This window comes from Bufo bufo, chromosome 4, assembly GCF_905171765.1.
Source record: "Bufo bufo chromosome 4, aBufBuf1.1, whole genome shotgun sequence".
NCBI classification, from domain to species: Eukaryota; Metazoa; Chordata; class Amphibia; order Anura; family Bufonidae; genus Bufo; species Bufo bufo.
This window is the reverse complement of record NC_053392.1, coordinates 554,768,769-554,794,956: the sequence shown is the minus strand read 5'-3', so window position 1 is coordinate 554,794,956 and position 26,188 is coordinate 554,768,769. Positions and strand designations below refer to the sequence as shown.

The window sequence follows — 26,188 nt, the reverse complement described above, 5'->3', positions numbered from 1 at the left end:
ACTGGGGGTCATTTATTATCCAGAAATATGCCTTATTAGGCATATTTTTGGTGCAGATTGCATCACAAAGTTTATTTGTGTCACAATCTGCAACTTTTCCCAGCTCACTGCCGGTCTAAAAAAGTGGACGTGGGCGAGAAAGGGGACGTGCCGGCAGGCCCATCTCATGTATCATTTTCTACACCTGTTTCAGGCGTAGAAATGGTCTAAATGTAAGTCAGCAAGGAAGTTATGTAGAGGCCTGTGCTTCCACCACCAGATATAGGGATATAAGGATAACTGTCAGCTACTTTCACATATGCGTTTGGTGCGGGTCCGTCTTGTATCTGCACAGACGGATCCGCACCGTTAATGCAAACGCTTGTATCCGTTCAGAACGGATCAGTTTGCATTATCATAAACAAAGTCAAAACAGATCAGTCCTGAAAACCATTGAAAGTCAATGGGGGACGGATCCATTTTCAATTGCACCATATTGTGTCAGTGAAAACGGATCTGTCCCCATTGACTTACATTGTAAGTCAGGACAGATCCGTTTGGCTCCGCATCGTCAGGCGGACATCAAACCGCTGCAAGCAGCGTTATGGTGTCCGCCTCCAGAGCGGAATGGAGACGGAACGGAGATAAACTGATGCATTCTGAGCGGATCCTTATCCATTCAGGATGCATTGGGGCTAAACTGATCTGTTTTGGGCCGCTTGTGAGAGCCCTGAAACGGATCACACAAGCGGACCCAGAAACGGTGAAAGTAGCCTTACTCCTTCATTGATTGTCAAAAGATCTGTAATTACCTTATAATAACAGCTTTCATTCATGTCTCCTGTCCCTTTCCACTGCTCCCTTAAAAGACCGTTGCTATGGCTCATTTGTCTCTGGCTAGGAAGAAAGAGGGGCGGTCCTTCACACTGCATGCCTGCATTAGGCTTCAGAGTGAGGAGGCGTGTCTCTCAGTAAGCCAATCTGATTGGCTGGCAGGAAGCTGCTGGCTACAGCAAGTTTGTATGTGACCTGAGGGAATGCAGTTTTGGCCTCAGAGAACTAAGAGGAGCCATCTTGAGAAGATCCTCATAATGTAGGTGTCATGCCCTGCTCAGACTCTGTGCAGTGGTCTGCCAGATTGGCAGCACGTGTTTAGTCATTTGTTTTGTTTTGGAGTCGTGCTAGATCCGCCTCCCTTCAGGTGCACTGGGTGGGGTTGTTGGTTTAAATTACTCTCACTCTGAAATTTTATCTCCATTTGCCATTGACTCTTGTGGAACACCTAAAGGTTTAACGACATTTGTAAAATCAGTTTTGAATACCTGAATACCTTGAGGGGTGTAGTTTCTAGAATGAGGTAATTTTTGGGTGGTTTCTATTATGTAAGCCTCACAAAGTGACTTCAGACCTGAACTGGTCCTTAAAAAGTGGGTTTTGGAAAATTTCTGAAAAATTTCAAGATTTGCTTCTAAACTTCTAAGCCTTGTAACATCCCCAAAAAATAAAATGGCATTCCCAAAATGATCCAAACATGAAGTAGACAAATGGGGAATGTAAAGTAATAACTATTTTTGGAGGTATTACTATTTATTATAGAAGTAGAGAAATTGAAACTTGGAAATTTGCTAATTTTTCAATGTAAATTTGGTATTTCTTTATAAATAAAAATGAATCTTTTTGACTCTATTTTACCAGTGTCATGAAGTACAATATGTGACGAAAAAACATTCTCAGAATGACCTGGATAAGTAAAAGCGTTTTAAAGTTATTCCCACATAAAGTGACCCTGGTCAGATTAGCAAAAAATGGCCTGGTCCTTAAGGTGAAAATGAGTCCGGTCCTTAAGGGGTTAAGACCGGCTTCTAAAACGCCAGTCTTAATAAATGACCCCCATTGTCCTATGCAGATTGGTGCAGTAACAAGAAGATATAGGTTAGTTTGTATTTTGTGGAAGAAAAGGCAGGAGTTTGAAAAAGGTAATGGACACTGTGACTGGTGCGGAGGCACTGTAGCTGGTACTGATGGTACTCTACATGACTCTCACATCACCATGGTTTAAAAACATTTGAGAAGTTCTAAATTAGACAACTAGGCCATGTGACCGATGTTTGGTAACATCACATGGCCTACGAAGAGACTGCGGCTCTCATGGAGTGCCTGGCCTCTTCTAATAGCCGTCATTGATAACCTATCCCGAGGATAGGTCATCAATAATAATTCCCAGATAACCCCTATAAATATATCTAATATTATGTCAGCCTATAAAACGCTTGCTTCCATCATATATGAGTGGCAGGTTGAAGGTTTTCTCTTTTTTTAAGCAAAAATTATATTATCAGAAGTACAATATACTGACCAATATTCCTTACCTCAGAAGATGGTGAAAAAATCTCCGGGCATATCTACTGATTGGGTCTCTGTACTCCATTATGATGGTGTCCAGAAGAGGGCAGGTTGGTGAATAGAAGGTGCCAAGGCAGGTCTCCAGTTGAGCTGTGGTTTGATAAAATGCCAGGAATTTAGGAGATTCAATTCATATAAATCAGACATGCAACACATGCTAAAGGATTTACATAAAGACAGGCACCACAAATAGAGTGAAAACCACCTGCATCAACCAGCGAATACAACAGTATTGAAGAAGTGGTGCAATCCAAAGTTTGAGTAAGTTTTGCCAAGTAATTGCAGGCAGATCAGCTCCTAGGAGAACGAAAGCTCCACATGACAAAAGATAATATCTTAATCAGGAAAGAATTAATATTAGGCTAGAACCCATACACATAATGATAGCAAACCAACTGCAGATATTGGCTGCAATTTCAAAGTATTTACGAGAGGGATGGGTGGAACACATGGTGTGAAAACAATCAAGAATTATCTTGGCTATATCTGTGTATTTCATTCTTGTATTGAGGGGACGACGTGTTCACAATTATTGGCAGGATATCACACCTAGGCCAGGTTCACATCTGCTCTTAGTTTTCCATTTTAAAAACCTATTCATTTTAATGGGTATAAATTTCAATTCATCCATCATTCTGCATCCGTTTAATCCAGTTAATTACAAATGTGAAAAAAAGCCAGCAAATAAAATAAAAAAGTGCACCTAAAAGTCCCCAAGTGCACCTTTTAGGCTCTGTTCACACTGGCTTTATGATTTTCTTTTTTACAGGAGCCATGATGCATATGATGAATCAGTTATGATCCATTCATATCATCGTTAATATTTGTTTTCATTTACTCTGCTTTTCTGCCAGTTTTTTACTGAATACAATACTGCAGCATACTACAGTAACAAATTGAAGCCCAGTGAAAAAGAGTTAATGGAAGTGTGAACAGAGCCTTGAAGGCTATGATCACCTTCTAGGGGCAATTTTTTTAATGATTTTATTTTGCTCATTTTGGGCTAAAAATCATTTTGTCAATGTATTAAAAATATTGAGCCGTTCTGTCACAAAGGGTTAACTGTCTAGCTGCATGAATGGTACTTTCACTTTGTGCCGGTCCTCTAATAAACCTTATCTTTTAATTATTAATAGGTCATATACACTTATTTAACCCCTTAAGTATTGGGAAAATTTTGGGTTTTGCATTTTTATTTTTTCCTCCCCACTTTCCAATACGCAGAACTTTTTAAATTTTCCGTTCATACAGTCTAGAGATAGGTGGGGGTCCAAGAGAAGTGAGACCCGCACCTATCTGACATCGGTGGCATGTCCTAGCGTTATGCCACCAATGTGTGAGATGGGACAGCTACTCTGAAACAGCTGACTGGCTGGTGTTGGAACCCCACTGATCAGATATTAAATCGGATATCTGTCCTGAGGATAGACCATCAATAGCAAAGGAGTGGACAGCAACTTGAAGGAAATAGGTCATCAGAAAATGACCTACTGTTTAAATCACGTATTTATAAGCATATTTTATTATTTCGAATTTTTGGTGAGATCTTTTTAATTTTTCCATGTTACCATCTATATTAATAAAAATGTATATAATCCTGCAATTTTCACATGGGCCACTAGACCTAGGTCATGATTTCCTGTTCTGTACAGGTAACTTTTCAATAGCTTTTCTCATTATCATCACAGGTAGAATTACTATGTCAATTAACACCTCTATATAGATAAGACAAGATCCACTATCCACAGGTCACACAGCATGCCTAGAAGAAAACTCTCCCATGTAAGTCAATGGGTCAGCTCCTGTCCATGTGTTTATGGCCCATGTAGCTGTTATCAAAAGACAAGAAGTCTCAGCATACTTTAGGCCCAGTAACCAGTGTGAAAACTGCAGGATTTTTTACATTTCTAAATATTGAGAGTGACATGGAAAATGTTTAAAAAATTGCCAAACATTTTTATAAAAATATGTTTAACATAAAAATGTGATTTAAATAATAGTCCATTTTCTGATTACACATTCCCTTTAAGTCTCATTTACAGTACTTGAAATAAAAAAAATAAAAAAACGGTACGGCCACACGGTCCTTTTTTTTTAATGCAGTTTTTGAAGTCAAAATAAGGAGTAGATCATAAAAGAAGAAAAAGTATAAAGGACAGACACAACTTGTCTTTTTTTTTTTTTATCCATTCCTGGTTTGGGCTTAAAAACTGACTTAAAAAAACATTAACATGTTGCCGTACATTAAATAGATATGCAATTAGGGCCTGTGAAGCTTTCTAGCAAAGCAGTACATAATAATCGAGTCTCAACTGGAAGATCAAAATCACTCCACTGGAGTGGAGTCTTTGACACCACTGCAGTCTTTGAAACCTTTTTAGTTAATCAAGCCCGAGAGTGTATATTGTTGAAACTGAACCATCACAGACTGTATATATGATTTTATTCTGTAAAAGTACTACATATGTAAATCATAGACAGTATTTTCTTAATTTGGTAGACATCAAGTAATTAAAAAGGGATAGGCTATATCTCAACCATGAGTCATGGCCGTCCCTCCCAATTTTAAAATGAATGTAACTTCAAAAGCGAGTTTAATTATGCCTAACAAATAGATACACTTATTATTAGTATTCAAATACTAGATACAGGTATTTTATCTCTGGAGTATGCTATAGAATCACCTTTTTCCCCATCATTCTGCTCTGCATCTGACCTACACATGCAAAAGAAACAAGTCATGCTTTCATTCTGGCCCACTGATTGGTGCTCACTAATCTGTACTAGTGGTAGGTTTGGTTTGCAGATGAACCACAACACAGGAAAAGTATTTTATTTTCAAGAGTTACATACGAATTTCCATTTAAGAAATTGTCACGTTCGGGTGTGGGAGGGAAACACCACATCGAACATGGGAGGGAAATGGGTGAGGGAATAAGGCCTGGAAACTAGGGAAAGGAGATGGACACCGCCTGGTAAAACCCTAATCAAAGTCCTGACTAACGACCAGTATGAACAGACCCCAGAGGTAGGCAAGTTCATACACAGGAATACCTAGTGTTCTAACAAACCCTATAGGACCCTAGTACTAATGTCAGGACTGAGACAACCTGTTCCTCCAAAAGGCAGGACGAACAGGAGTCTCCCTCAGGACTTAATACAAATGACAGGGAAACGCAACACACAAAATAACCCAAACAAAATACAAAAGGGAAAGAAAACACTTAAACTTCCAAGTGGCTATGGCAGCACCAGGAACTCAGCAAGGATCCACACACAAGCTATACACAACTTAAACTGAAGCATAGCATAGAATGATCCTAATAGCCACACCTGGGGAAAGAAGGTGCCCTAGACCACCAAAGATGCTGTGATTAATCCCTTTACTACCCTAGAGGCCGAAGAATACAGGCACAAACCCCTTCACTAACCTTCACACGTCGAGACACTGGTATTAACCTCCTTCACTACACTAGACCACCCAGGAAGGAAACTAACACCTTTCCTCTTAGAACACTAGGGATCTTAGCATCAATCCCTTCACTACCCTAGACAACCATGGATGTTAAGTCGTTAACTCTTTACAACCCTAGATATGTTGGTTGCTTTGCTACTGAAGACCACCAAGTTTGTCACCATAACTTCTTAAAGTGACACTATACCCAAAATCTAAAAAAAAAGAAGAGCCAAAAGAACAGAAAAGCAGTGCCCCTTTCTGAACCTGATGCACGTGAGGCAGGGATTCTAGGAAGAGGGCGTTAGGTTTAGGCTGCATAATGTTTGTCTACACAGTGAGCATGGCCATTTTGTTGGAAGGAATCTCTTAATTACTAATAGTATAAAATATATTTGGTAACAGTGCAAGCAATAGTATCAGCTGAAGTATATACATAGTACAAGTAATGGTACATACAGCTGAGTAGTTATTCTTCCTAGTTATGCAGCGATTATTCCTCCCTTCATTGCACAATTGTGCAGATTTACCTTTCAGCAGCTTTGGAAAGCAGGGTAGCATGTGGAGTTATATTGGAGATCAAACTACATATATAGTATATGCTGACGGTTGTCATGATATTATATTTATAGATATAGTGTATACAGAATGGATGCAAATCTCTGTCTTGGCAGAACAACTCTGTGGGCTGCACTAATTTATTAAGACACTGAATACAATATTTATCTGGTCATGTTTCAAAATGCCAGAGTTTGAGGGAAAAGTGCCCAGGACCCTAACTGCCCAGCTCATTAACGAAAATACTAAAGGTCCCATTACATGGGCTAATGATTGGGGAAAGTCTTCTGAAGAAGCATTTCTACAAACACTCCTTTCTGATAATTGCCCTGTCTAAAGGTGCCAACGGTCAGGGAAACGCTCATTCATCAGGGTAAAGCAGGGATGGCCAACCTGAGGCTCTCCAGCTGTTGCAAAACTACAACTCCCAGCATGGCTAGACTGCCTACAGCTATCAGCCTACAGCAGGGCAAGGTGGGAGTTGTAGTTTTACAACAGCTGGAGAGCCGCAGCTGGAGAGCCGCAGGTTGGCCATCCCTGGGTTAAAGCATCACTGGTGCGGTCACGTAAATAATCATTCCTGGTCAGAAGATTGTGCTGTCTAAGGCCTTTTTCACACAAATTATTTGGATTGTGTCAGGACGCGTTCAGTGAAACTCGCACTATTTCGCAAGTTGAATCAGTTTTGTCTGCAATTGCGTTCCGTTGTTCAGTTTTTCGGCGCGGGTGCAGTTTTGAAGCGTTATTCACATGCATAAAAAAACTGAAGATTTACAAAGAGATGCGGGATGCAATAAGTTTTTCACTGAAGCCCCATTCACTTCCTATGGGTCCAGGGCTGTGTGAAAAACGCAGAATATAGAACATGCTGCGATTCTCACACAATACAGAAATGATGTGTGAAAAAAAACGCTCATTTGCACAGGACCATTGATATTAATGCGTCGGGATTCATTGCGGGTGCTATGCGTTCACTTCACGCATTGCACCCGCATGGAAAACTCGTTCGTGTGAAAGAGGCCTAATAGTGGACTGCTGCCCAGAAACAATAAATCTCTCTGGAGACAAGCAATCACAACAGAGATCCCTCGGCTCCATATAGCAGAATGGATTGCTGCACGTATATGCAGCTTTTAACTCCAGTAACGAGCAGGCAATTATCGGGAATAAAAGCTTTGCTCCCGATGATTGACTGCTGTATTGGCCCATGCAAAGAAGTCTTTAGAGGGAACAGGTTATAAAAAAATGTCTGTGTTATGTTGAAACAAGGGTGCCTATTCTATGACATAGAAAGTGAAACAGAGAGTGGTAGATATAATGATTATGAATTCTCCAGTTACACTGATACAGCCAGTAAATGATAATAAAATACTGTATATGAAACATCAACAAATAGAGAATTAGACATACAAGCACCTAGTTTGTGTCTTTTTCTACCAAGATTAAAACCACTAAGACTGGAAACAAACATCCTATTGCTTATATAAGTGGATCTCAAGCTTTTGTCTCGTTGCACAGTTTCTAGGAAAAACAGAATTGCATCTCATTTCGGATACAAGAGCTAATAAGTCTTTGAGTCACTATCTTGGCAGCTACTCTTAAGATACTTACATCTCACTACCGTCTTAACTTTCAACTCTGCATGCTATGTTGTTGCATCTCCTAGTGCTATTGAACCAGTCTGCCTCACAGGGACTGCTGACAACTCCATATTTCTGTGCCCAGCAGTGGTCTATTATGAGCTGTTCTCTTTTCTATAGCTCGGTACAGAACATAGATTTCTCCTGTATGATATTGACGTGAGGATCAGCACAAAGCTGAATTTTACCTAATATATGGATTTTGTATTAGAGCTTACCTATTATATAGATTGTCAATTTTATAAAGAAATATTGAAATTCTATACAGTGCAGTCTGTACTTTTCTACTTTCTAGTTCTTGCTAATGAAAACTATTAGTCTTGGCGCAAAGGTCAGTGGCCAAATGTGTTATGGACTTGAAGTTGCAGACTGTAGCTTCTCAATGTGTTCAGTATAAAACATTAAAATATATCACATGTGGTCACGGAAATCATTCATACAATGGTGTTGATACAATTAATCAAACATAAATGAAAAGTATAGACCAGAAGCAGTGATTTCTATTGGTGCTTCACTTTTGCCATTGTACTGTACGCACCAGCATAGTCAGCTTGTGGGTTAGAACTGGGGCCATTGTGTTCAAGGGCGGTTCATGTTGCCACTGCTCCGTGTATCCTGGCGTCGGTACCTTTTGGTGTGAATTGAGCCAATGTGCTTGTATGCCTCCTCTGTTTGGTATTGTGAGGGTTAATCATTCCTGTGTCAGTCTGAAGATGTCTCTTGAGCACTGTGAGCTGCCCTGGTTGTGCAACTTTCATGTCATGTGTTCCCTTTGATTCGTTTAGAGTCTGTCTGTGCCCTGTGTTGGAGTTTATAGCTCAAGCTTGTGTCTGTATTGATCTGTGTATGTCTGTGTTAGAATTCTAAACTAGTGTTTGCCATTACCCTGTGTCTGTTCTGTGCATTCTATGTACTTTGTCATGAATGTTTGTCAGTGATGGCCAGTTCACATTGTTCGCCCGCGAACATATGCGGGCTGCCATCTTTTTTCACAAGCCTGGCGAGGCACAGGTAAGCCCTAACCTGTGCCTGTGCCGCAAGCCGGTCTGAAAACAAATGCGGTCACCGGGAGCAGGCAGTTCTGAGAACACCCCGATGAAGGCCCCCGGTGGCTGTTCTCGGAACTGCCTGCTCCCGCTGACCGCACTTGTTTTCAGACCGGCTCGTGCACAGGCACAGGTAAGGGCTTACCTGTGACTCGCCGGACTTGTGAAAAAAGATGGCAGCCCGCATATGTTCGCGGGCGAACAATGCGAACTGGCCATCACTGATGTTTGTGCTCTGCTAGAGTCTGTATGGAAACCTACAAAAAAGAAACAGCCCAAAACCGTACCCATAAAATATAATAAAGTTTTATTGGGTATACAAATAACAAAAATTGTATTAATTAAAAATCACATGATCACAAGGACAGGTGGCAGAAAAAGAATCCTCCAGAGATCACATAATTTGCAAATGGGGGTGAATATGGAAAGGTGTATATATTATAATATATGGTCTGGACTATATCCACTGGAATAGTACCCTGTAAACAACATAGCTACAAATAGTGCCAGGAATAAATAGTAGTAACTGTGTCCAGACAGAGTATAAAAAACGAATACCAATATTCAAACTCACCCATTTGCAATTGTGGTCAATGGTGGAAGCGACCCCACAATAAAGCTTTATTATGTTTTATGGGTACAATTTTGGGCTTGTTTCTTTTTTTGTAGGTTGTTTGCAGTTTTTGAGCTGGTACCTTTGTTACCATAATAGATGCGGGTAGTGCTCAAGCACAGTATACTGTACACCCATACTCCTGTACCTGCTATGTTTAAACAGTGTCCAAGTTTCAGAATTCTGCTCCAGTAGTATGTGTGTTCTGTCTGACTCTTGTAGTCCATCTACATAGGTTCCTGATCTGTTTGTCTGCCAGTGCTCTGTGTTTTGTGCCATGCCTGTGTTTCTGGTCTTTTCACCAATGTCTCTGACCTCAGTAGATCAGCTGCCAAGTACACCAGGACCATCCTAGGAGGTAGAGGTCAGATCGTTAACCTGCAGCGAAGTCCACACCACTGTACAGGGGTAAAAGGGTGAATATCTGGGGGGGCACCAGAATACCGCCCTTCAGGTTTGGCCCGATGTTAAAAAAAATCAAAGTTGGTTACTTGGTACAGTGGTTCCACAACCATTGTCTGTACACATGTCTGTAACAGTTTAAGGTAGAAGAACAGGCCTTTTTTTTTATAATAAAATTATATGTCCAAAAGGACAGAGGTCTTACCGAGCAAGGTCTGCAAGATGCGGCAACTCCTTCCAAAAAGACATGAAAATTGTTGAAACCATGCATCCTATTCTATGCTTAGATATGGTTACAAACCACAGGGTAACAGCACTAAGAAATTCTAAATACATTAACTCTTATTTTTTTTTTAAGGTACAGTGTCGTATGGGGACTTTGTGCGGATTCAAACTGCCTCAGGGTTGGGTTTCCATGAGGCGGGTGCAACCCTGTCCACTGGCAGTGGCTACTGGCTGCACAGATTTCATGGTGCAATACCTTTTTTTAACCAGCAATTAGGCCACCACAGTGGGCAGGGTTGTGGCCATGCCAAAAATGATATATACACAACTTAAATAGTAGAAAATATGTATATATGTGTAAACATTGATGCCAGATATGGATGGTGATTTAAATTCATGACAACTCTGCTTGTATCAATATGCAAAAATGTAGTAGCATCCTAAAACTACACAAATGGTTTAACACAATAAAGAAGTACATCTAATGGATGCTGTCATACTGTGCATGCTGTCACCAGAATCGCTCAGTAGTGCCTGTAACATCAATATCATGGCATAGAAGATAAAATGTTACACTCAGTTTGAAATGAGGCTAAAGTTGCCCATACACATTAGGTGTCTATTATCCAAACTCACAGATTTAGATGGAATTGAACAAGCATCTAATGTGTATGGGGCCACCCCAATCTCCCTGATAGCAGATTCTTCTGTTCTCGTGGAGATAAGACACCTCCAGGGGTGGCTTGCAAAGGCTCACTCCCCTCTCCCCAGTCATAACATATGCATGCTCAACTGAGCGTGCATATATGTGGGGCAGTCGGGAGAGACAGCTGTTGGCTGACAGCTATCTAATGTGTATGACCAGTCTAAGGCTCTTAGAAACCTAAACCAAGACAAAGCTTGAATACCAGCAACAGCCAACCCATGCAGACATGCAGTACATTTCATCACACCACCAAATGTTCTCTCTGCCAAAACATCTCACCCCACTTTCTTTTTTACCCTTATTTCTTATAAAAGTTCAAATGAATATGTTATAAACAGGGTTATATTCTTTCTGTGTTGGTGGTGTCTGCCTTCTCTATGCTTTTTGGAAAATAGAAAGTTCTATACTGTATGCCTTGACCTGGTCACCATCTGTTACTGCTGTTGTGCAATGGAACGGTTTCAATAGTGTTTATTTAAACAAAACGAAAAATGGTTGACAACTCTAGTGGGAATTGATTCCTATTCAGAATGGTCTCGGGTTATAAGTGGTGTACCCCAAGGTTCAGTGCTGGGTTCTCTATTAAATTTATTTATTAATGATATCGAGGACGGGATTATTAGCACTATTTCTATTTTTGCAGATGACACTAAGGGTCTATTCACACGTAGCTGCGGACAAGAATAGGACATGCTCTATTTTCTTGAGGAGCTGCAGACCGGAAGATCGGGGCCGCGCTCCGGAAATGCGGATGTGGAGAGCACATAGTGTGCTCTACGCATCCTTTCCGTCCCCATAGAGAATGAACGGGTTTCATTTGTCCTAGGTGATGTAGCACTGGGAAAGTCACTTATAGAGAAAGATTTGCATGTTCTTGTAAATTGTAGATTAAACAGCATACAATGTCAATCAGCTGCTTCTAAGGCTACCAGGATATTGTCATGCATTAAACGAGGCATGGACTCGCGGGGCAGGGTTGAAATTCTACCACTTTACAAAGTGTTGGTACGGTCTCATCTGGAATATGCAGTTCAGTTCTGGGCACCAGTCCATAGAAAGAATGCCCTGGAACTGGAAAAAGTAAAGAGGACAGCGACTAAACTGATAAGGGACATGAAGGGTCTTAGTTTTAAAGAAAGATTAAAATAATTACATTTATTTGGTCTTGAGAAGTCTAAGTGGGACATGATTAAACTATACAAATATATAAATGGGCCATACAAAAAATACGGTGAAAAACTGTTCAATGTAAAATGCCCTCAAAAGACAAGGGGGCACTGGCTCCAACTTGCGAAGAAAAAGTACAGACTCCAGAAGCGTCAAAACTTATTTACTGTAAGAACTGTGAATCTGTGGAATAGACTTCCTCAGGACAGTCACAGCAGGAACAGTGGACAGTTTTAAAAAGGGTTTAGATGAATTCTTAAAAGTAAATAACATTAATGCTTTTAAAAATGTGTAGAAATCTGAGTCTCACTTCTTTCAGGGATTCACGTCCCCACCTATCCCTTGGTTGAACTTGAATATAACTTCGTGTCAGGTCCATAAATATTAAGACACCGACACAATTCTAACATTTTTGGCTCTATACACCACCATAATGGATTTGAAATGAAACAAACAAGATGTGCTTTAACTGCAGACTGTCAGCTTTAATTTGAGGGCATTTACATCCAAATCAGGTGAACGGTGTAGGAATTACAAGAGTTTGTATATGTGCCTCCCACTTGTTAAGGGACCAAAAGTAAAGGAACAGAATAATAATCATAAATTAAACTTTCACTTTTTAATACTTGGTTGCAAATCCTTTGCAGTCAATTACAGCCTGAAGTCTGGAACGCATAGACATCACCAGACGCTGAGTTTCATCCCTGGTGATGCTCTGCCAGGCCTCTACTGCAACTGTCTTCAGTTCCTGCTTGTTCTTGGGGCATTTTCCCTTCAGTTTTGTCTTCAGCAAGTGAAATGCATGCTCAATCAGATTCAGGTCAGGTGATTGACTTGGCCATTGCATAACATTCCACTTTTTTTCCCTTAAAAAACTCTTTGGTTGCTTTTGCAGTATGCTTTGGGTCATTGTCCATCTGCACTGTGAAGCACCGTCCAATGAGTTCTAAAGCATTTGGCTGAATATGAGCAGATAATATTGCCCGAAACACTTCAGAATTCATCCTGCTGCTTTTGTCAGCAGTCACATCATCAATAAATACAAGAGAACCAGTTCCATTGGCAGCTATACATGCCCACGCCATGACACTACCACCACCATGCTTCACTGATGAGGTGGTATGCTTAGGATCATGAGCAGTTCCTTTCTTTCTCCATACTCTTCTCTTCCCACCACTCTAGTCCAAGTCGATCTTGGTCTCATCTGTCTATAGGATGTTGTTCCAGAACTGTAATTCCTACACCGTTCACCTGATTTGGATGTAAATACTCTCAAATTAAAGCGGAGAGTCTGCAGTTAAAGCACATCTTGTTCGTTTCATTTCAAATCTATTGTGGTGGTGTATAGAGGCAAAAATGTTAGAATTGCGTAGATGTCCCAATATTTATGGACCTGACTGTATGTCTGTTTTTAAAACGTATTAACTACGTAAATTGCAGTCAGAGTCAGACTGGCCCAGAAGAGAATTCTCCAGTGGGCCCAGGCTCCAATATCATAGCCCCAAAGATCCAGAACAAAAGAAAAACATTTGGAGCTGCCTCACTTGCCAGTAGGGTTTATTTATTTGATTCAAAACCTATTAAGATTGATGATATAGGGGTTGGACACAAGAATAATTAACAATGGTGGACACTGGACACAAGGAACCCCAGTCTGACACTGGCTGCAATGGAAGTGATGTTGGTAGTCACCTAGATCTTCCCATTATGAAGTTTTTATGTTCTGTTGAAATACTCTTTAATGATTACATTTTCTGGGGAAAAAATTAATTCCTACTAGAACAAGGAAAGGGTAAGATGGAAAATGTATAGAAACTGATCTCCCCCCAAAAAATTATAATAATAATTGCATGCAAATATATCGAATACAACAAAAGCAGGCCTGATAAATTAACACTGTTCAGGGAGATGGGAGATACACAGCCTGATAATAAGCTGAACTCCTGTATTTATTTTACAAACTAGCAGTCACTTTACATTGAAAATAAATAGTGTTTTTATTTCCTCGAGGACAAGACGGTTTCCTCTGCTTTGCTGTTTTCTGACAGCCTGTTTTGTGTAGTTGAATGTTCCAAGCTACATGGAAAAAGAGTAACTACTTCTATAGTTACAGATTCATTAGAAATCTCAGCATGAAGCTGTCGGAGGAGAAAAGATCTCGAAGATAACCGTCACATCCCCCTAAATAAAAAGGGCTCACTAGGTTCTACTAATAAAAAGGAAAACAAATTACCTTGCATTTCAAAATTGTTAGAATCCGACATAATAATCAGACATAGTGCTGAAAACAAATGCTCCTGTTTGAAACCCCTATTGGTATCATGGAGCTATCATCTTTGTAATAAGCATACAGCAATAACAGTGTTTTAAGGAGCGCAGTGGGAATTAACGTTGACTAGCTAGCGTTCTGTTAAACTGGGTTTTAATGGAATACTTTCTACTACACAGAGCACAAGTAATTCCAAAACAGCCATTTTATCTAAATTGAATATTGAAATAAAAGCGGAGGAAATGTTTCATTATTTTGCTAAAATGAGTATTGGACTTACAGATCAACCTGTTTTAAAAAGTAAACTTTCCCTAACATTTGTTAAAGGGGTTGTCAGCTTTTTTTTTTTTTTATATTGAAGACCTATCCTCAGGAAAAGTAATCAATATCAGATCAGTGGGGGTCAGACTCTCGGGACCCCTGCCGATCAGCTGTTTGAAGAGAACGCAGCGCTCATACCAGTGCTGCCTTCTCTTCACTGTTTACCTGCTCCCCGTTGACATTGCAGTGGCGACTAGGTGTAATTTCAGCTCCTGAAGTGAATGGGACGGCTCCTTCCTGTTTAAGTCAATTCATTGTTGACATTCATTTTTATCCGACATTTGTTTTTTCCCCTAGAGAGAAGACTATGGGGAAAAAAGGCAATGACCCTAAAAAGCCACCACGATGAAAAAAAATTCCACTACAAAAGATGCAAGTGTTTATCAAAATTCCCATTGACTTACTTACAGTTAACATGTGGAGGAGATGTTTGTTTGTTCCTGAAAAAAAAAAAAGAGTGGCAAAAGTCTTAAAGGGCATCTGTCAGCAGATTTGTACCTATGACACTGTCTGACCTGTCACATGTGCACTTGGCAGCTGAAGACATCTGTGTTGGTCCCATGCTCATATGTGCCCGCATTGCTGAGAAAAATGAAGTTTTGATATATGCAAATGAGCCTCTAAGAGCAACAGGGGCGTTGCTATTACACCTAGAGGTTCTGATCTCTCTGCAACTGCCGTGTCCTCTGCACATTGATTGATGAAACATCAATCATAGATCATCAGGTGTAAAACATTCTCAGGTGCAATGAAGTTTTCACTGCCTGACCCTGTCCATCAAAGTGGAGTGGGCGCGGAAGCTGCAGAGAAAGCAGAGCCCCTAGGTGTAACAACAACGCCCCCGTTGCTCCTACAGGCTCATTTGCATGTATTAAAACGTAATTTTTCCCAGCAATACAGGAACATATGAACATGGAACCAACACAGATGTCTTCAGCTGCCAAGCGCACATGTAACAGGTCAGTCAGTACCATAGGTACAAAACTGCTGACAGATGTCCTTTAAAAAAACAGGTGTTAATTCACCCTAAATGTAAAGATTCATTTGAACAGAAAGGAGCTGCACTTTCCACAGAAAACAGTGGAACTGTATCTGTTTAAAAAAAAAACATATACAGCATATACAGTCAGGTCCATAAATATTGGGACATCGACACAATTCTAACATTTTTGGCTCTATACACCACCAGAATGGATTTGAAAGGAAACAAACAAGATGTGCTTTAACTGCAGATTGTCAGCTTTAATTTGAGTGTATTTACATCCAAATCAGGTCAACGGTGTAGGAATTACAACAGTTTGTATATGTGCCTCCTACTTGTTAAGGGACCAAAAGTAATGGGACATAATAATCATAAATCAAACTTTCACTTTTTAATACTTGGTTGCAAATCCTTTACAGTCAATTACAGCCTGAAGTCTGGAACGCATAGACATCACCAGACGCTGGGTTTCATCCCTGGTGATGCTCTGCCAGGCCTCTACTGCAACTGTCTTCAGTTCCTGCTTGTTCTTAGGGCATTTTCCCTTCAGTTTTGTCTTCAGCAAGTAAAATGCATGCTCAATCGGATTCAGGTCCGGTGATTGACTTGGCCATTGCATAACATTCCACTTCTTTCCCTTAAAAAAATCTTTGGTTGCTTTTGCAGTATGCTTTGGGTCATTGTCCATCTGCACTGTGAAGCGCCGTCCAATGAGTTCTGAAGCATTTGGCTGAATATGAGCAGATAATATTGCCCGAAACACTTCAGAATTCCTCCTGCTGCTTTTGTCAGCAGTCACATCATCAATAAATACAAGAGAACCAGTTCCATTGGCAGCCATACATGCCCACGCCATGACACTACCACCACCATGCTTCACTGATGAGGTGGTGTGCTTAGGATCATGAGCAGTTTCTTTCCTTCTCCATATTCTTCTCTTCCCATCACTCTGGAACAAGTTGATCTTGGTCTCATCTGTCCATAGGATGTTGTTCCAGAACTGTGAAGGCTTTTTTAGATGTCGTTTGGCAAACTCTAATCTGGCCTTCCCGTTTTTAAAGCTCACCAATTGTTTACATCTTGTGGTGAACCCTCTGTATTCACTCTGGTGAAGTCTTCTCTTGATTGCTGACTTTGACACACATACACCTACCTCCTGGAGAGTGTTCTTGATCTGGCCAACTGTTGTGAAGAAAACACCCTTCAACAGGGAAAGAATTCTTCAGTCATCCACCACAGTTGTTTTCCGTGGTCTTCCTGGTCTTTTGGTGTTGCTGAGTTCACCGGTGCGTTCCTTCATTTTAAGAATGTTCCAAACTGTTGTTTTGGCCACGCCTAATGTTTTTGCTATCTCTCTGATGGGTTTGTTTTGTTTTTTCAGCCTAATGATGGCTTGCTTCACTGATGGTGACAGCTCTTTGGATCTCATCTTGAGAATTGACAGCAACAGATTCCAAATGCAAATAGCACACTTGAAATGAACTCTGGACCTTTTATTTGCTCATTGTAATTGGGATAATGAGGGAATAACACACACCTGGCCATGGAACAGCTGAGAAGCCAATTGTCCCATTACTTTTGGTCCCTTAACAAGTTAAAGCTGACAGTCTGCAGTTAAAGTACATCTTGTTCGTTTCATTTTAAATCCATTGTGGTGGTGTATAGAGCCAAAAAAAGTTGAATTGTGTTGATGTCCCAATATTTATGGACCTGACTGTATAAGCCTTTTCTTCTGGTCTAATACACACCCTTTAGGAGAAAATATATTGTTGGATACACTACATAAACATGTAAAGTCAATGATATGCTGCTCCGTGAAAAGCCTTAGGATCCGTTTACAAGGGCAGACACACAGGCAATAAACGTGAAGGAACCGTTCATTGCAGATAATTGCCTGATCAGTGAGCAGAGGGAGTAGCTGCATTTACATGTGGCAATCATCCCTTTTGCAGGGAAAGGAACAATCGTTACTGAGATTGTTTTTTCCATACAGATTCCTTATTTGACGGCAGTATATCCATGTTCACACAGGACATTTTGCAGCCGATAAATGATGACTTAAAGGGCATCTGTCAACAGATTTGTACCTATGACACTGGCTGACCTGTTACATGTGCACTTGGCATTTTGCAATTTTTTCCATTGAAAAGCTATGTTTTTTTTTATGGGAAAAAAGGTGTATTTTTTAACATGAAGATTATTTTTATTTAATAAAACTTTTGTTTTAAAGGGCATCTGTTGGCAGATTTCTACCTAGGACACTGGCTGACCTGTTACATGTGCACTTGGCAGCTGAAGGCATCTGTGTTGGTCCCATGTTCATATGTGCCCGCATTGCTGAGAAAAATTATGTTTTAATATATGCAAATGAGCTATGCAGGCGCATACGAACATGAGACTAAGGGCTCATGCACACAACCGTTACGTTTTTTGCGGTCCACAAAAAACGGATGCCGCCCCGTGTGCCTTCCGCAATTTGCGGAACGGAACAGGAGGCCTATTATAGAAATGCCTATTCTTGCCCGTTTTGCGGACAGCACACAGAGTGCTGTCCGCACCTTTTGGGGACCCATTGAAATGAATGGTTCCGTATACGGAATCAAAATACGGCCCGTATACAAAACGCAAAAAACGTTTGTGTGCATGAGCCCTAACACAGATGCCTTCAGCTGCCAAGCGCACATGTAACAGGTCAGCCAGTGTCATAGGTACAAATCTGCTGACAGATGCCCTTTAAAGGGTTTCTGTCACCCCACTAAAGTGATTTTTTTTTTTTGGGCTAGTTAAATTAGTTATATAGCGATATATTAAAATATAATAGTGTTCCTTACTTTGATTTAGCAGTTTAGTCAAAAAACAAAGTTTTATCATATGCAAATTCGGTCTCTACCAGCAAGTAGGGCGGCTACTTGCTGGTAGCTGATGCAGAAATCCGCCCCCTCCTCTTGTTGATTGACAGGGCCAGCCGGGATCTCCTCCTCCGGCCAGCCCTGTCGGCATTTCAAAAATCGCGCGCCCGTGTTGAATCTGCGCAGGCGCTCTGAGATGAGGAGGCTCGTCTCCTCAGAGCTCCCTCAGTGCGCCTGCGCCGATGACATCATCGAAATAGAAGACGTCATCGGCGCAGGGGCACTGAGGGAGTTCTGAGGAGACGAGCCTCCTCATCTCAGAGCGCCTGCGCAGATTCAACACGGGCGCGCGATTTTTGAAATGCCGACAGGGCTGGCCGGAGGAGGAGATCCCGGCTGGCCCTGTCAATCAACAAGAGGAGGGGGCGGATTTCTGCAGCAGCTACCAGCAAGTAGACGCCCTACTTGCTGGTAGAGACCGAATTTGCATATGATAAAACTTCGTTTTTTGACTAAACTGCTGGATCAAAGTAAGGAACACTATTATATTTTAATATATCGCTATATAACTAATTTAACTAGCCCAAAAAAAAAAATCACTTTAGTGGGGTGACAGAAACCCTTTAAGGGCCTCAGTCGCCCAATGTCTGCATGTTTATACCCCATGATTGTCCATATCTTTGACTCATGTAAATGGGCCTTTACCCCCTAAAGCCTCCCGACCCAAGGATTCTCCACTTAGCAGGGGCGGATTGGCCACAGAATCTACAGGGAAATTTCCCTGTAGGCCGATGACTAGGAGGGGCACCCAAACCCTCCTCAGGGCTGCCAGCCAGGTATATAATGATCTGATTCTCTTCTACTCACCTGGCCAGCAGCCGCAGGTGTCCTCCTGAATTCAACTGCATCTATCTTCAAGACAGCGATACAGTTGAATACTGTGCAGCAGGTGGCAGTATTTTGTACTGCACTGTAGTGTTTAGTTCAGCTGGGGCAGTATTTTACGCTGCACTATGTTATTGCTGACACCTGCATAATTATGTTGTCCCGCCTTCTCTAAGTTTGGATCTACCTACAACATGGGGCCACTTTTACGTTTTTTTTTCCCATGGCCACTTTTAGTTCCTAATCCGCCCCCGCCACTAAGTTAGGAAGAATGAACAGGTTGGAATCTGGTGACTTTGAGTAAAGAATTTTACATTGCTATGGTCATTTAATGAATAATGAATTGCATCTGGTCTTTTTTCACAATAGGATTGTGTTTTCCATGTCTGTCATACATATGAATATCTGTGTAATTAGTTATTTGCTCATTTTAGGTAAAACAGTCAGAAAGATTACACATTGCATAATATAAGCAGAAGTGGTCTTAGAAGTATAATAATCAGCCCTGTAACTGTTGAGCCCTCCTTCCCAAGCTGTTAAGAAAGGCATAAATATCTCATAGCATGCAATGTGATGGCTTTTATCTAGGAAATAAATACATCATTGAACAATGCCTGTGGCTTCAGCTTTTGTATTAGGAAAAGCAATTTTGCTCGCCTTTTAAAAATCTATATATTATCGTACTTCTCAGCTCTTTAGAAATATATACAATTTAAAATGAAGTAACTACCGTACTTGAAATGATACAAATGCATATATATATATTAAAGGGATTGTCACAAAAAATATTCTACATTTTTCAAACCAGGGTCTGAAACTAGATACTTTACTAATTGCATGTAATTAAAAAACTTAGTATAGCCACTGAGTTATTCAATAAAATGTATCTGTATAGCGCCACCTGCTGTTAGCTCTTTTCCTCATATGTCTGTCCGCCTTGCTGAGATGGACGTACATGTTCAGTTCCGTTCTTCAACTGCCACCAGACATATCTTTTGTTAAAAGCTGTGACAGTTACAGGGAGAGAGATGCAGCGAAAGGACATGCCCCCTGAAAAAGACCCGCATCCTGAGATGCCAGCTTAAAATAAACCTAGCAGAGCAATTGGAGCAATGTCAGAGCTCTGGACCCATGTGTATTAGATAAGAATTGTCATTTATTATGTATCCGATTTTAATTTTTCACATTAACCTCTTAACAGTCACATTAAAGGGGTTCTGCAGTCTGTTTTAACTGATGATCTATCCTCTTGATAGATCATCAGCATCTGATCGGCGGGGGTCCCACCGATCAGCTGTTTGAGAAGGCAGCAGCGCCGCGGCCTTCTCACTGTTTACCGCTGGCCCAGTGACGTCACGACTAGTATCAACTGGCCTGGGCGCGGATAAGCTTCGTTCACTTGAACAGAGCTTAGCCGCGCCCAGGCCAGTTGATACTAGTCGTGATGACTCTGGGGCAGCGGTAAACGGTGAGAAGGCCGCGGCGCTGCTGCAGCGCCGCTGCTTTCTCAAACAGCTGATCGGTGGGGGTCCCTGGTGTCGGATCCCTGCCGATCAGATGCTGATGATCTATCCAGAGGATAGATCAACAGTTAAAACAAAGTGCAGAACCAGTTGGAAAAATCCCTTGAGAAAATGTCACTTTTTATTGTACACTTTGAATTTATGTCTGAAGTAAATATAGTTGGCAAACAACTCAGGCGACTGAGGCGCATTTTAGTGACATAAATTTTAGTCTTAATATATTTCTCCCCCACTGTGTTCTAGTAGTTATAACTTTTTTTTAATTTTTTATTTAATTTAACTTAATGAGACCTTGAATTTTATGTGACGAGTTGTAATTTTAGTTTTCTTAAGTACCATATTGGGGAACATATTGACCCTTTCACGACATCCACCGTACAGGATGGAAAGATTGCACTTGCTCTGGAGCGCCATAGCGAGCGGGTGCCTGCTGTTTCATACAACAGACTCCTGTGTCTAATGTTCACAATTGGCGGTAATGCCAACTGCAGACATTTAACTCCTCAGATGCCCTGGTTGAATGTGACCACAGCGTCTGAGGGGGCTAAAACCCGGAAACACAGGAACACTTTCTTTCGGCAGAGATCAGGGAAAGCGTTTAATGCATGTAATGAGTCTGAGCCTGTACTAAGCTTCCCGGCTATTACTTGTATATTACAGTTCAGGCTAGCAGATGGCAGCACTGAACTGCAATATACCTATTTCTGTACAGTATAATGGAGAAAATGCCATTATTCTATACAAATTGTTGATGATTCCACTTTGGTACCTAACAAAAAGTAAAAAAAAAAAAGTTTTGAAAAATATAAAAAAATATATATAAAAACCAACCCCATTTCTACAACATCAAATAAATAAACAATTTAAAAAAATCACCGCGTGCGAAAATGCCCATACTATAAAAAATATTTTGTGTGTGTATATATATATATATATAGCCCATATGGTGAAATGGAAACAAAAATAAAAATGGCTGATTTCATCACTTTACCTCCCAAATAAAATTTTATAAAAAGTGATCAAAAGTAATAAAACTGTGGCGGAATTGCAGTTTTTTTTCCCAATTCCACCCCATTTGGATTTTCTTTCCTGCTTCCCACTAAATCCTACACAAAAATAAATGGTGGCATTAGAAAGTACAACTTTTCCCACAAAAAATAAACCCTCAGATGGCTATGTGAACGAACAAATAAAAAAGCTGTGGCTCTATGAATGCAGGGAGCAAAAATTAAAAACGAAAAAACCAAAAATCGCTGCATCAGGAAGGGGCTAAATAACTTATTTTATTTTTTATGGGGTTTAAACGACATCCTCATGCAGTGATCAGGGAAACAGTTCGTTGGTTGTGAAAGACCGGAGCCTTCTGGAGGCTCTGATAGAAACCACAGGTATATTCCAATGCAGACCTGCAGGTGTCAGAACTGCATTGGAATATACAGAATTTTCTATTCAGTAATGCATTAAATCCCATTACTGAAAAGAAATGGCATGCTGAGGTCCCTAAAATAAGCCAAAATTTTTTTTTTATATATAAAAGTAAATATATAAAAATTCAAATCAACTCATCTTTCCCCAGGTTAAAAATAAAAACAATAAAAAAAATAAAGATCATAGGCATCAACGCATCCCACAATGCCCGAACTATTAAAATATAAACATATTTATCCCATACAGTTTATGTCATTAGGCCGAATGCACACAGCCGTGTTCCGCGGCCGAGAGCGGTCCGTGGTATGCCGGGCTGGATTCCTGTTCAGAGCAGGAGCGCACGGCGTCATTGGTTGCTATGACGCCGTGCGCTTCATGCCGCCGCTGCACTACAGTAATACACTATATGAGTGTATTACTGTACAGCAGCGGCAGCATAAAGTGCACGGCGTCATAGCAAGCAATGACGCCGTGCGCTCCTGCTCTGAACAGGAATCCAGCCCGGCATACCACGGACCGCTCTCGGCCGCGGAACACGGCCGTGTGCATTCGGCCTTAGAAAAGAAAACTTGTCGCCTCATCTTCCACAAACAAAATTGATCAAAAAGTCTCCAGAATCATATCACGGAAAAATACAGATCGTCACACTTTTCCCATTAAACTAAGGGCTACAAATATAACATTACTGCATGTGACCGAGAAACATTTTAAAGCGTAATTGGTCAATCCAGGAGCAAAATTCCAACAATCAGAATTACCGGTAATCAAATGTAGGAATAATTATTACAGATTTCAGTATAACATTGTTTGGGATTGTTTTGGTCGGATGTTGGAAAAATGGAAATTCCATACTAACAGGTCTTGCATTTGGTGTATTAAGTCTACCCAGCGTTCCTACCAAATATGCCCAGGTGCCTGCACAATGCTCCACCTAATCGTGCTCAGCCCACTCATAAGATTCATCTATGGATTTCCATGACAATGGCTGCAAGACGGGTGCTGTACTGTCCCCATAGGAAGGTTTGGAATATAGTAGAATGGATGTAATACCACAGATTTATTGTATTTCTACTAAAACTACTTGTAATTATATAAGGCTTTGTTTTTTCCTTCACAGAAAAAGAAAGGACTGATCGGTAAATGGTGGAATATCTGAGGTCATAGAATAGGCATAAAGCAGTCATTGTGATCAGTAAGGTCAAGCAGAGACACACAGCATTATAAATCAATATAATGCCATTCGCACAGCAGAGGACCACGCTCACACACGGTGCGTCATTCCCGCAATGGACTCGCCTGTGTGAAACAGCCCTAAGAATAAGTAAGTAACTCAGACAACCCCTTTAAGGGTACAATCACAGTTGCAGTTCAAATCCGGCAGGTTCTTACGGTAGCTTGTTCTGACATAAATGCCAGCTGTTGACCAGACAAAAACCGCAGCATGCAGCAGTATTTGTCTGCAACACATTATTTATGCCGCAAAACAGTCAGATCAACACCAGACCCCAGTACAGCCAATGGAGATCTGCCAGTGAACTGCAGACTCCGGCAACAGTCTGCCAGATCTGTTGCTGCTTATGTGACTGTATCCTTCAACTCTTTTTTAAACAAAATTACCACAAGTCATCCCTTTTAAGACCTTTTCATTAAGGGGGGGGGGGGAGGTTAAAAGCCACAAAAAGGCCCAAAACCAGATATTTATTTTTAATTCCTGACTTGAAGTTTTGTAGGCAGAAAATAATAAAAATTATCCATAATCTGTCTGAAATAAATAGGGCGAGGGCCATTTTAAAAATTCATGATGGTGACCTGTAAACATGTTCATTATCTTTCTGTAGGAGACTCATTTTAGGAACAAGTTATTATTAGGCAATTATCTACAGCTTTTTGATAAGAAAAAAAAACAGCTGTGAAGATAACAGCCGCTATTTGCACCAATCTGACTCTGTTCTTTTCATTAATACTAATTAGAGATAATTAAACTGTTGTATTTTTTCTCATCCCAAGACATTTTAACTTCTGAGCATCTTAGAACAGCAGGTATAGAAGGAGCAATGAAAACGGAGGTAGAATTGTATAAAGAACAAAGAAATTTCTAACATGTGACACTATATACGGTATATGCATGTATTTGCATTTTCCGTTTGTATATGTATTTCGCCATAGTGATGTGCACCTACATACATGTTGTGCTGACTCAACCCCCCACATTTTTTCTTTGCAGTATATATTGGAGGCGTGGCGATCTCCTTGGAGTCATTGCACACCTGACCAGTCAATCTGTCCTGGAGGCTGGTTTTAAAGTCAGTATAAAACTGAGTCTGCTTATATAGAACCTACCAGTAGCCATTTGGCTCCAGGAGAAGTATATGGTGGGCTCAGCGTGCATGTTGGTACTTGCATCCCTGGATCCGATGAAAGCTGTAATGGCACCGGGCGGGGTTAAATGCAGAGTGTGCTTGGTGTGCACGCTGACCTGCATTCCCTGGATTTTGTGTGGCTGTCATGGCCCATAAACAGGTAGGAACTAGTGTTAGGGACCACTCAAATGAGGCAACCTTGACGTGGTAAGTGGCTTATTACGCTTTGGCCAAAATGTACACCAATGTCTCATCCAGCATGGAGGCAAATTGCTGGATGTAGAGTGCGATCACATTTGCATTTTCCGTTTGTATATGTATTTCGCCATAGTGATGTGCACCTACATACAGGTTGTGCTGACTCAATCCCCCACATTTTTTCTATATATATATATATATATATATACACATACACTGCTCAAAAAAATAAAGGGAACACTTAAACAACACAATGTAACAATGTAACTCCAAGTCAATCACACTTCTGTGAAATCAAACTGTCCACTTAGGAAGCAACACTGAGTGACAATCAATTTCACATGCTGTTGTGCAAATGGGATAGACAACAGGTGGAAATTATAGGCAATTAGCAAGACACCCCCAATAAAGGAGTGGTTCTGCAGGTGGTGACCACAGACCACTTCTCAGTTCCTTTGCTTCCTGGCTGATGTTTTGGTCACTTTTGAATGCTGGCGGTGCTTTCACTCTAGTGGTAGCATGAGACGGAGTCTACAACCCACACAAGTGGCTCAGGTAGTGCAGCTTATCCAGGATGGCACATCAATGCGAGCTGTGGCAAGAAGGTTTGCTGTGTCTGTCAGCGTAGTGTCCAGAGCATGGAGGCGCTACCAGGAGACAGGCCAGTACATCAGGAGACGTGGAGGAGGCCGTAGGAGGGCAACAACCCAGCAGCAGGACCGCTACCTCCGCCTTTGTGCAAGGAGGAACAGGAGGAGCACTGCCAGAGCCCTGCAAAATGACCTCCAGCAGGCCACAAATGTGCATGTGTCTGCTCAAACGGTCAGAAACAGACTCCATGAGGGTGATATGAGAGCCCGACGTCCACAGGTGGGGGTTGTGCTTACAGCCCAACACCGTGCAGGACGTTTGGCATTTGCCAGAAAACACCAAGATTGGCAAATTCGCCACTGGCGCCCTGTGCTCTTCACAGATGAAAGCAGGTTCACACTGAGCACATGTGACAGACGTGACAGAGTCTGGAGACGCCATGGAGAACGTTCTGCTGCCTGCAACATCCTCCAGCATGACCGGTTTGGCATTGGGACAGTAATGGTGTGGGGTGGCATTTCTTTGGAGGGCCGCACAGCCCTCCATGTGCTCGCCGCCAGAGGTAGCCTGACTGCCATTAGGTACCGAG

General features: G+C 41.1%; 1 protein-coding gene across 2 annotated transcripts in view; it reads right to left on the bottom strand.

Moving 5' to 3' along the window:
• Window positions 1–26,188, bottom strand: part of LOC120999260 (WD repeat containing planar cell polarity effector) — a 470,467-nt gene that overhangs the window by 173,116 nt on the left and 271,163 nt on the right. For both annotated transcript variants that reach the window (XM_040430129.1, XM_040430130.1), the window contains one exon: window positions 2,349–2,472. In XM_040430129.1, the coding sequence (XP_040286063.1) occupies window positions 2,349–2,472 (124 nt within the window). The remainder of the gene's footprint in view (window positions 1–2,348; window positions 2,473–26,188) is intronic.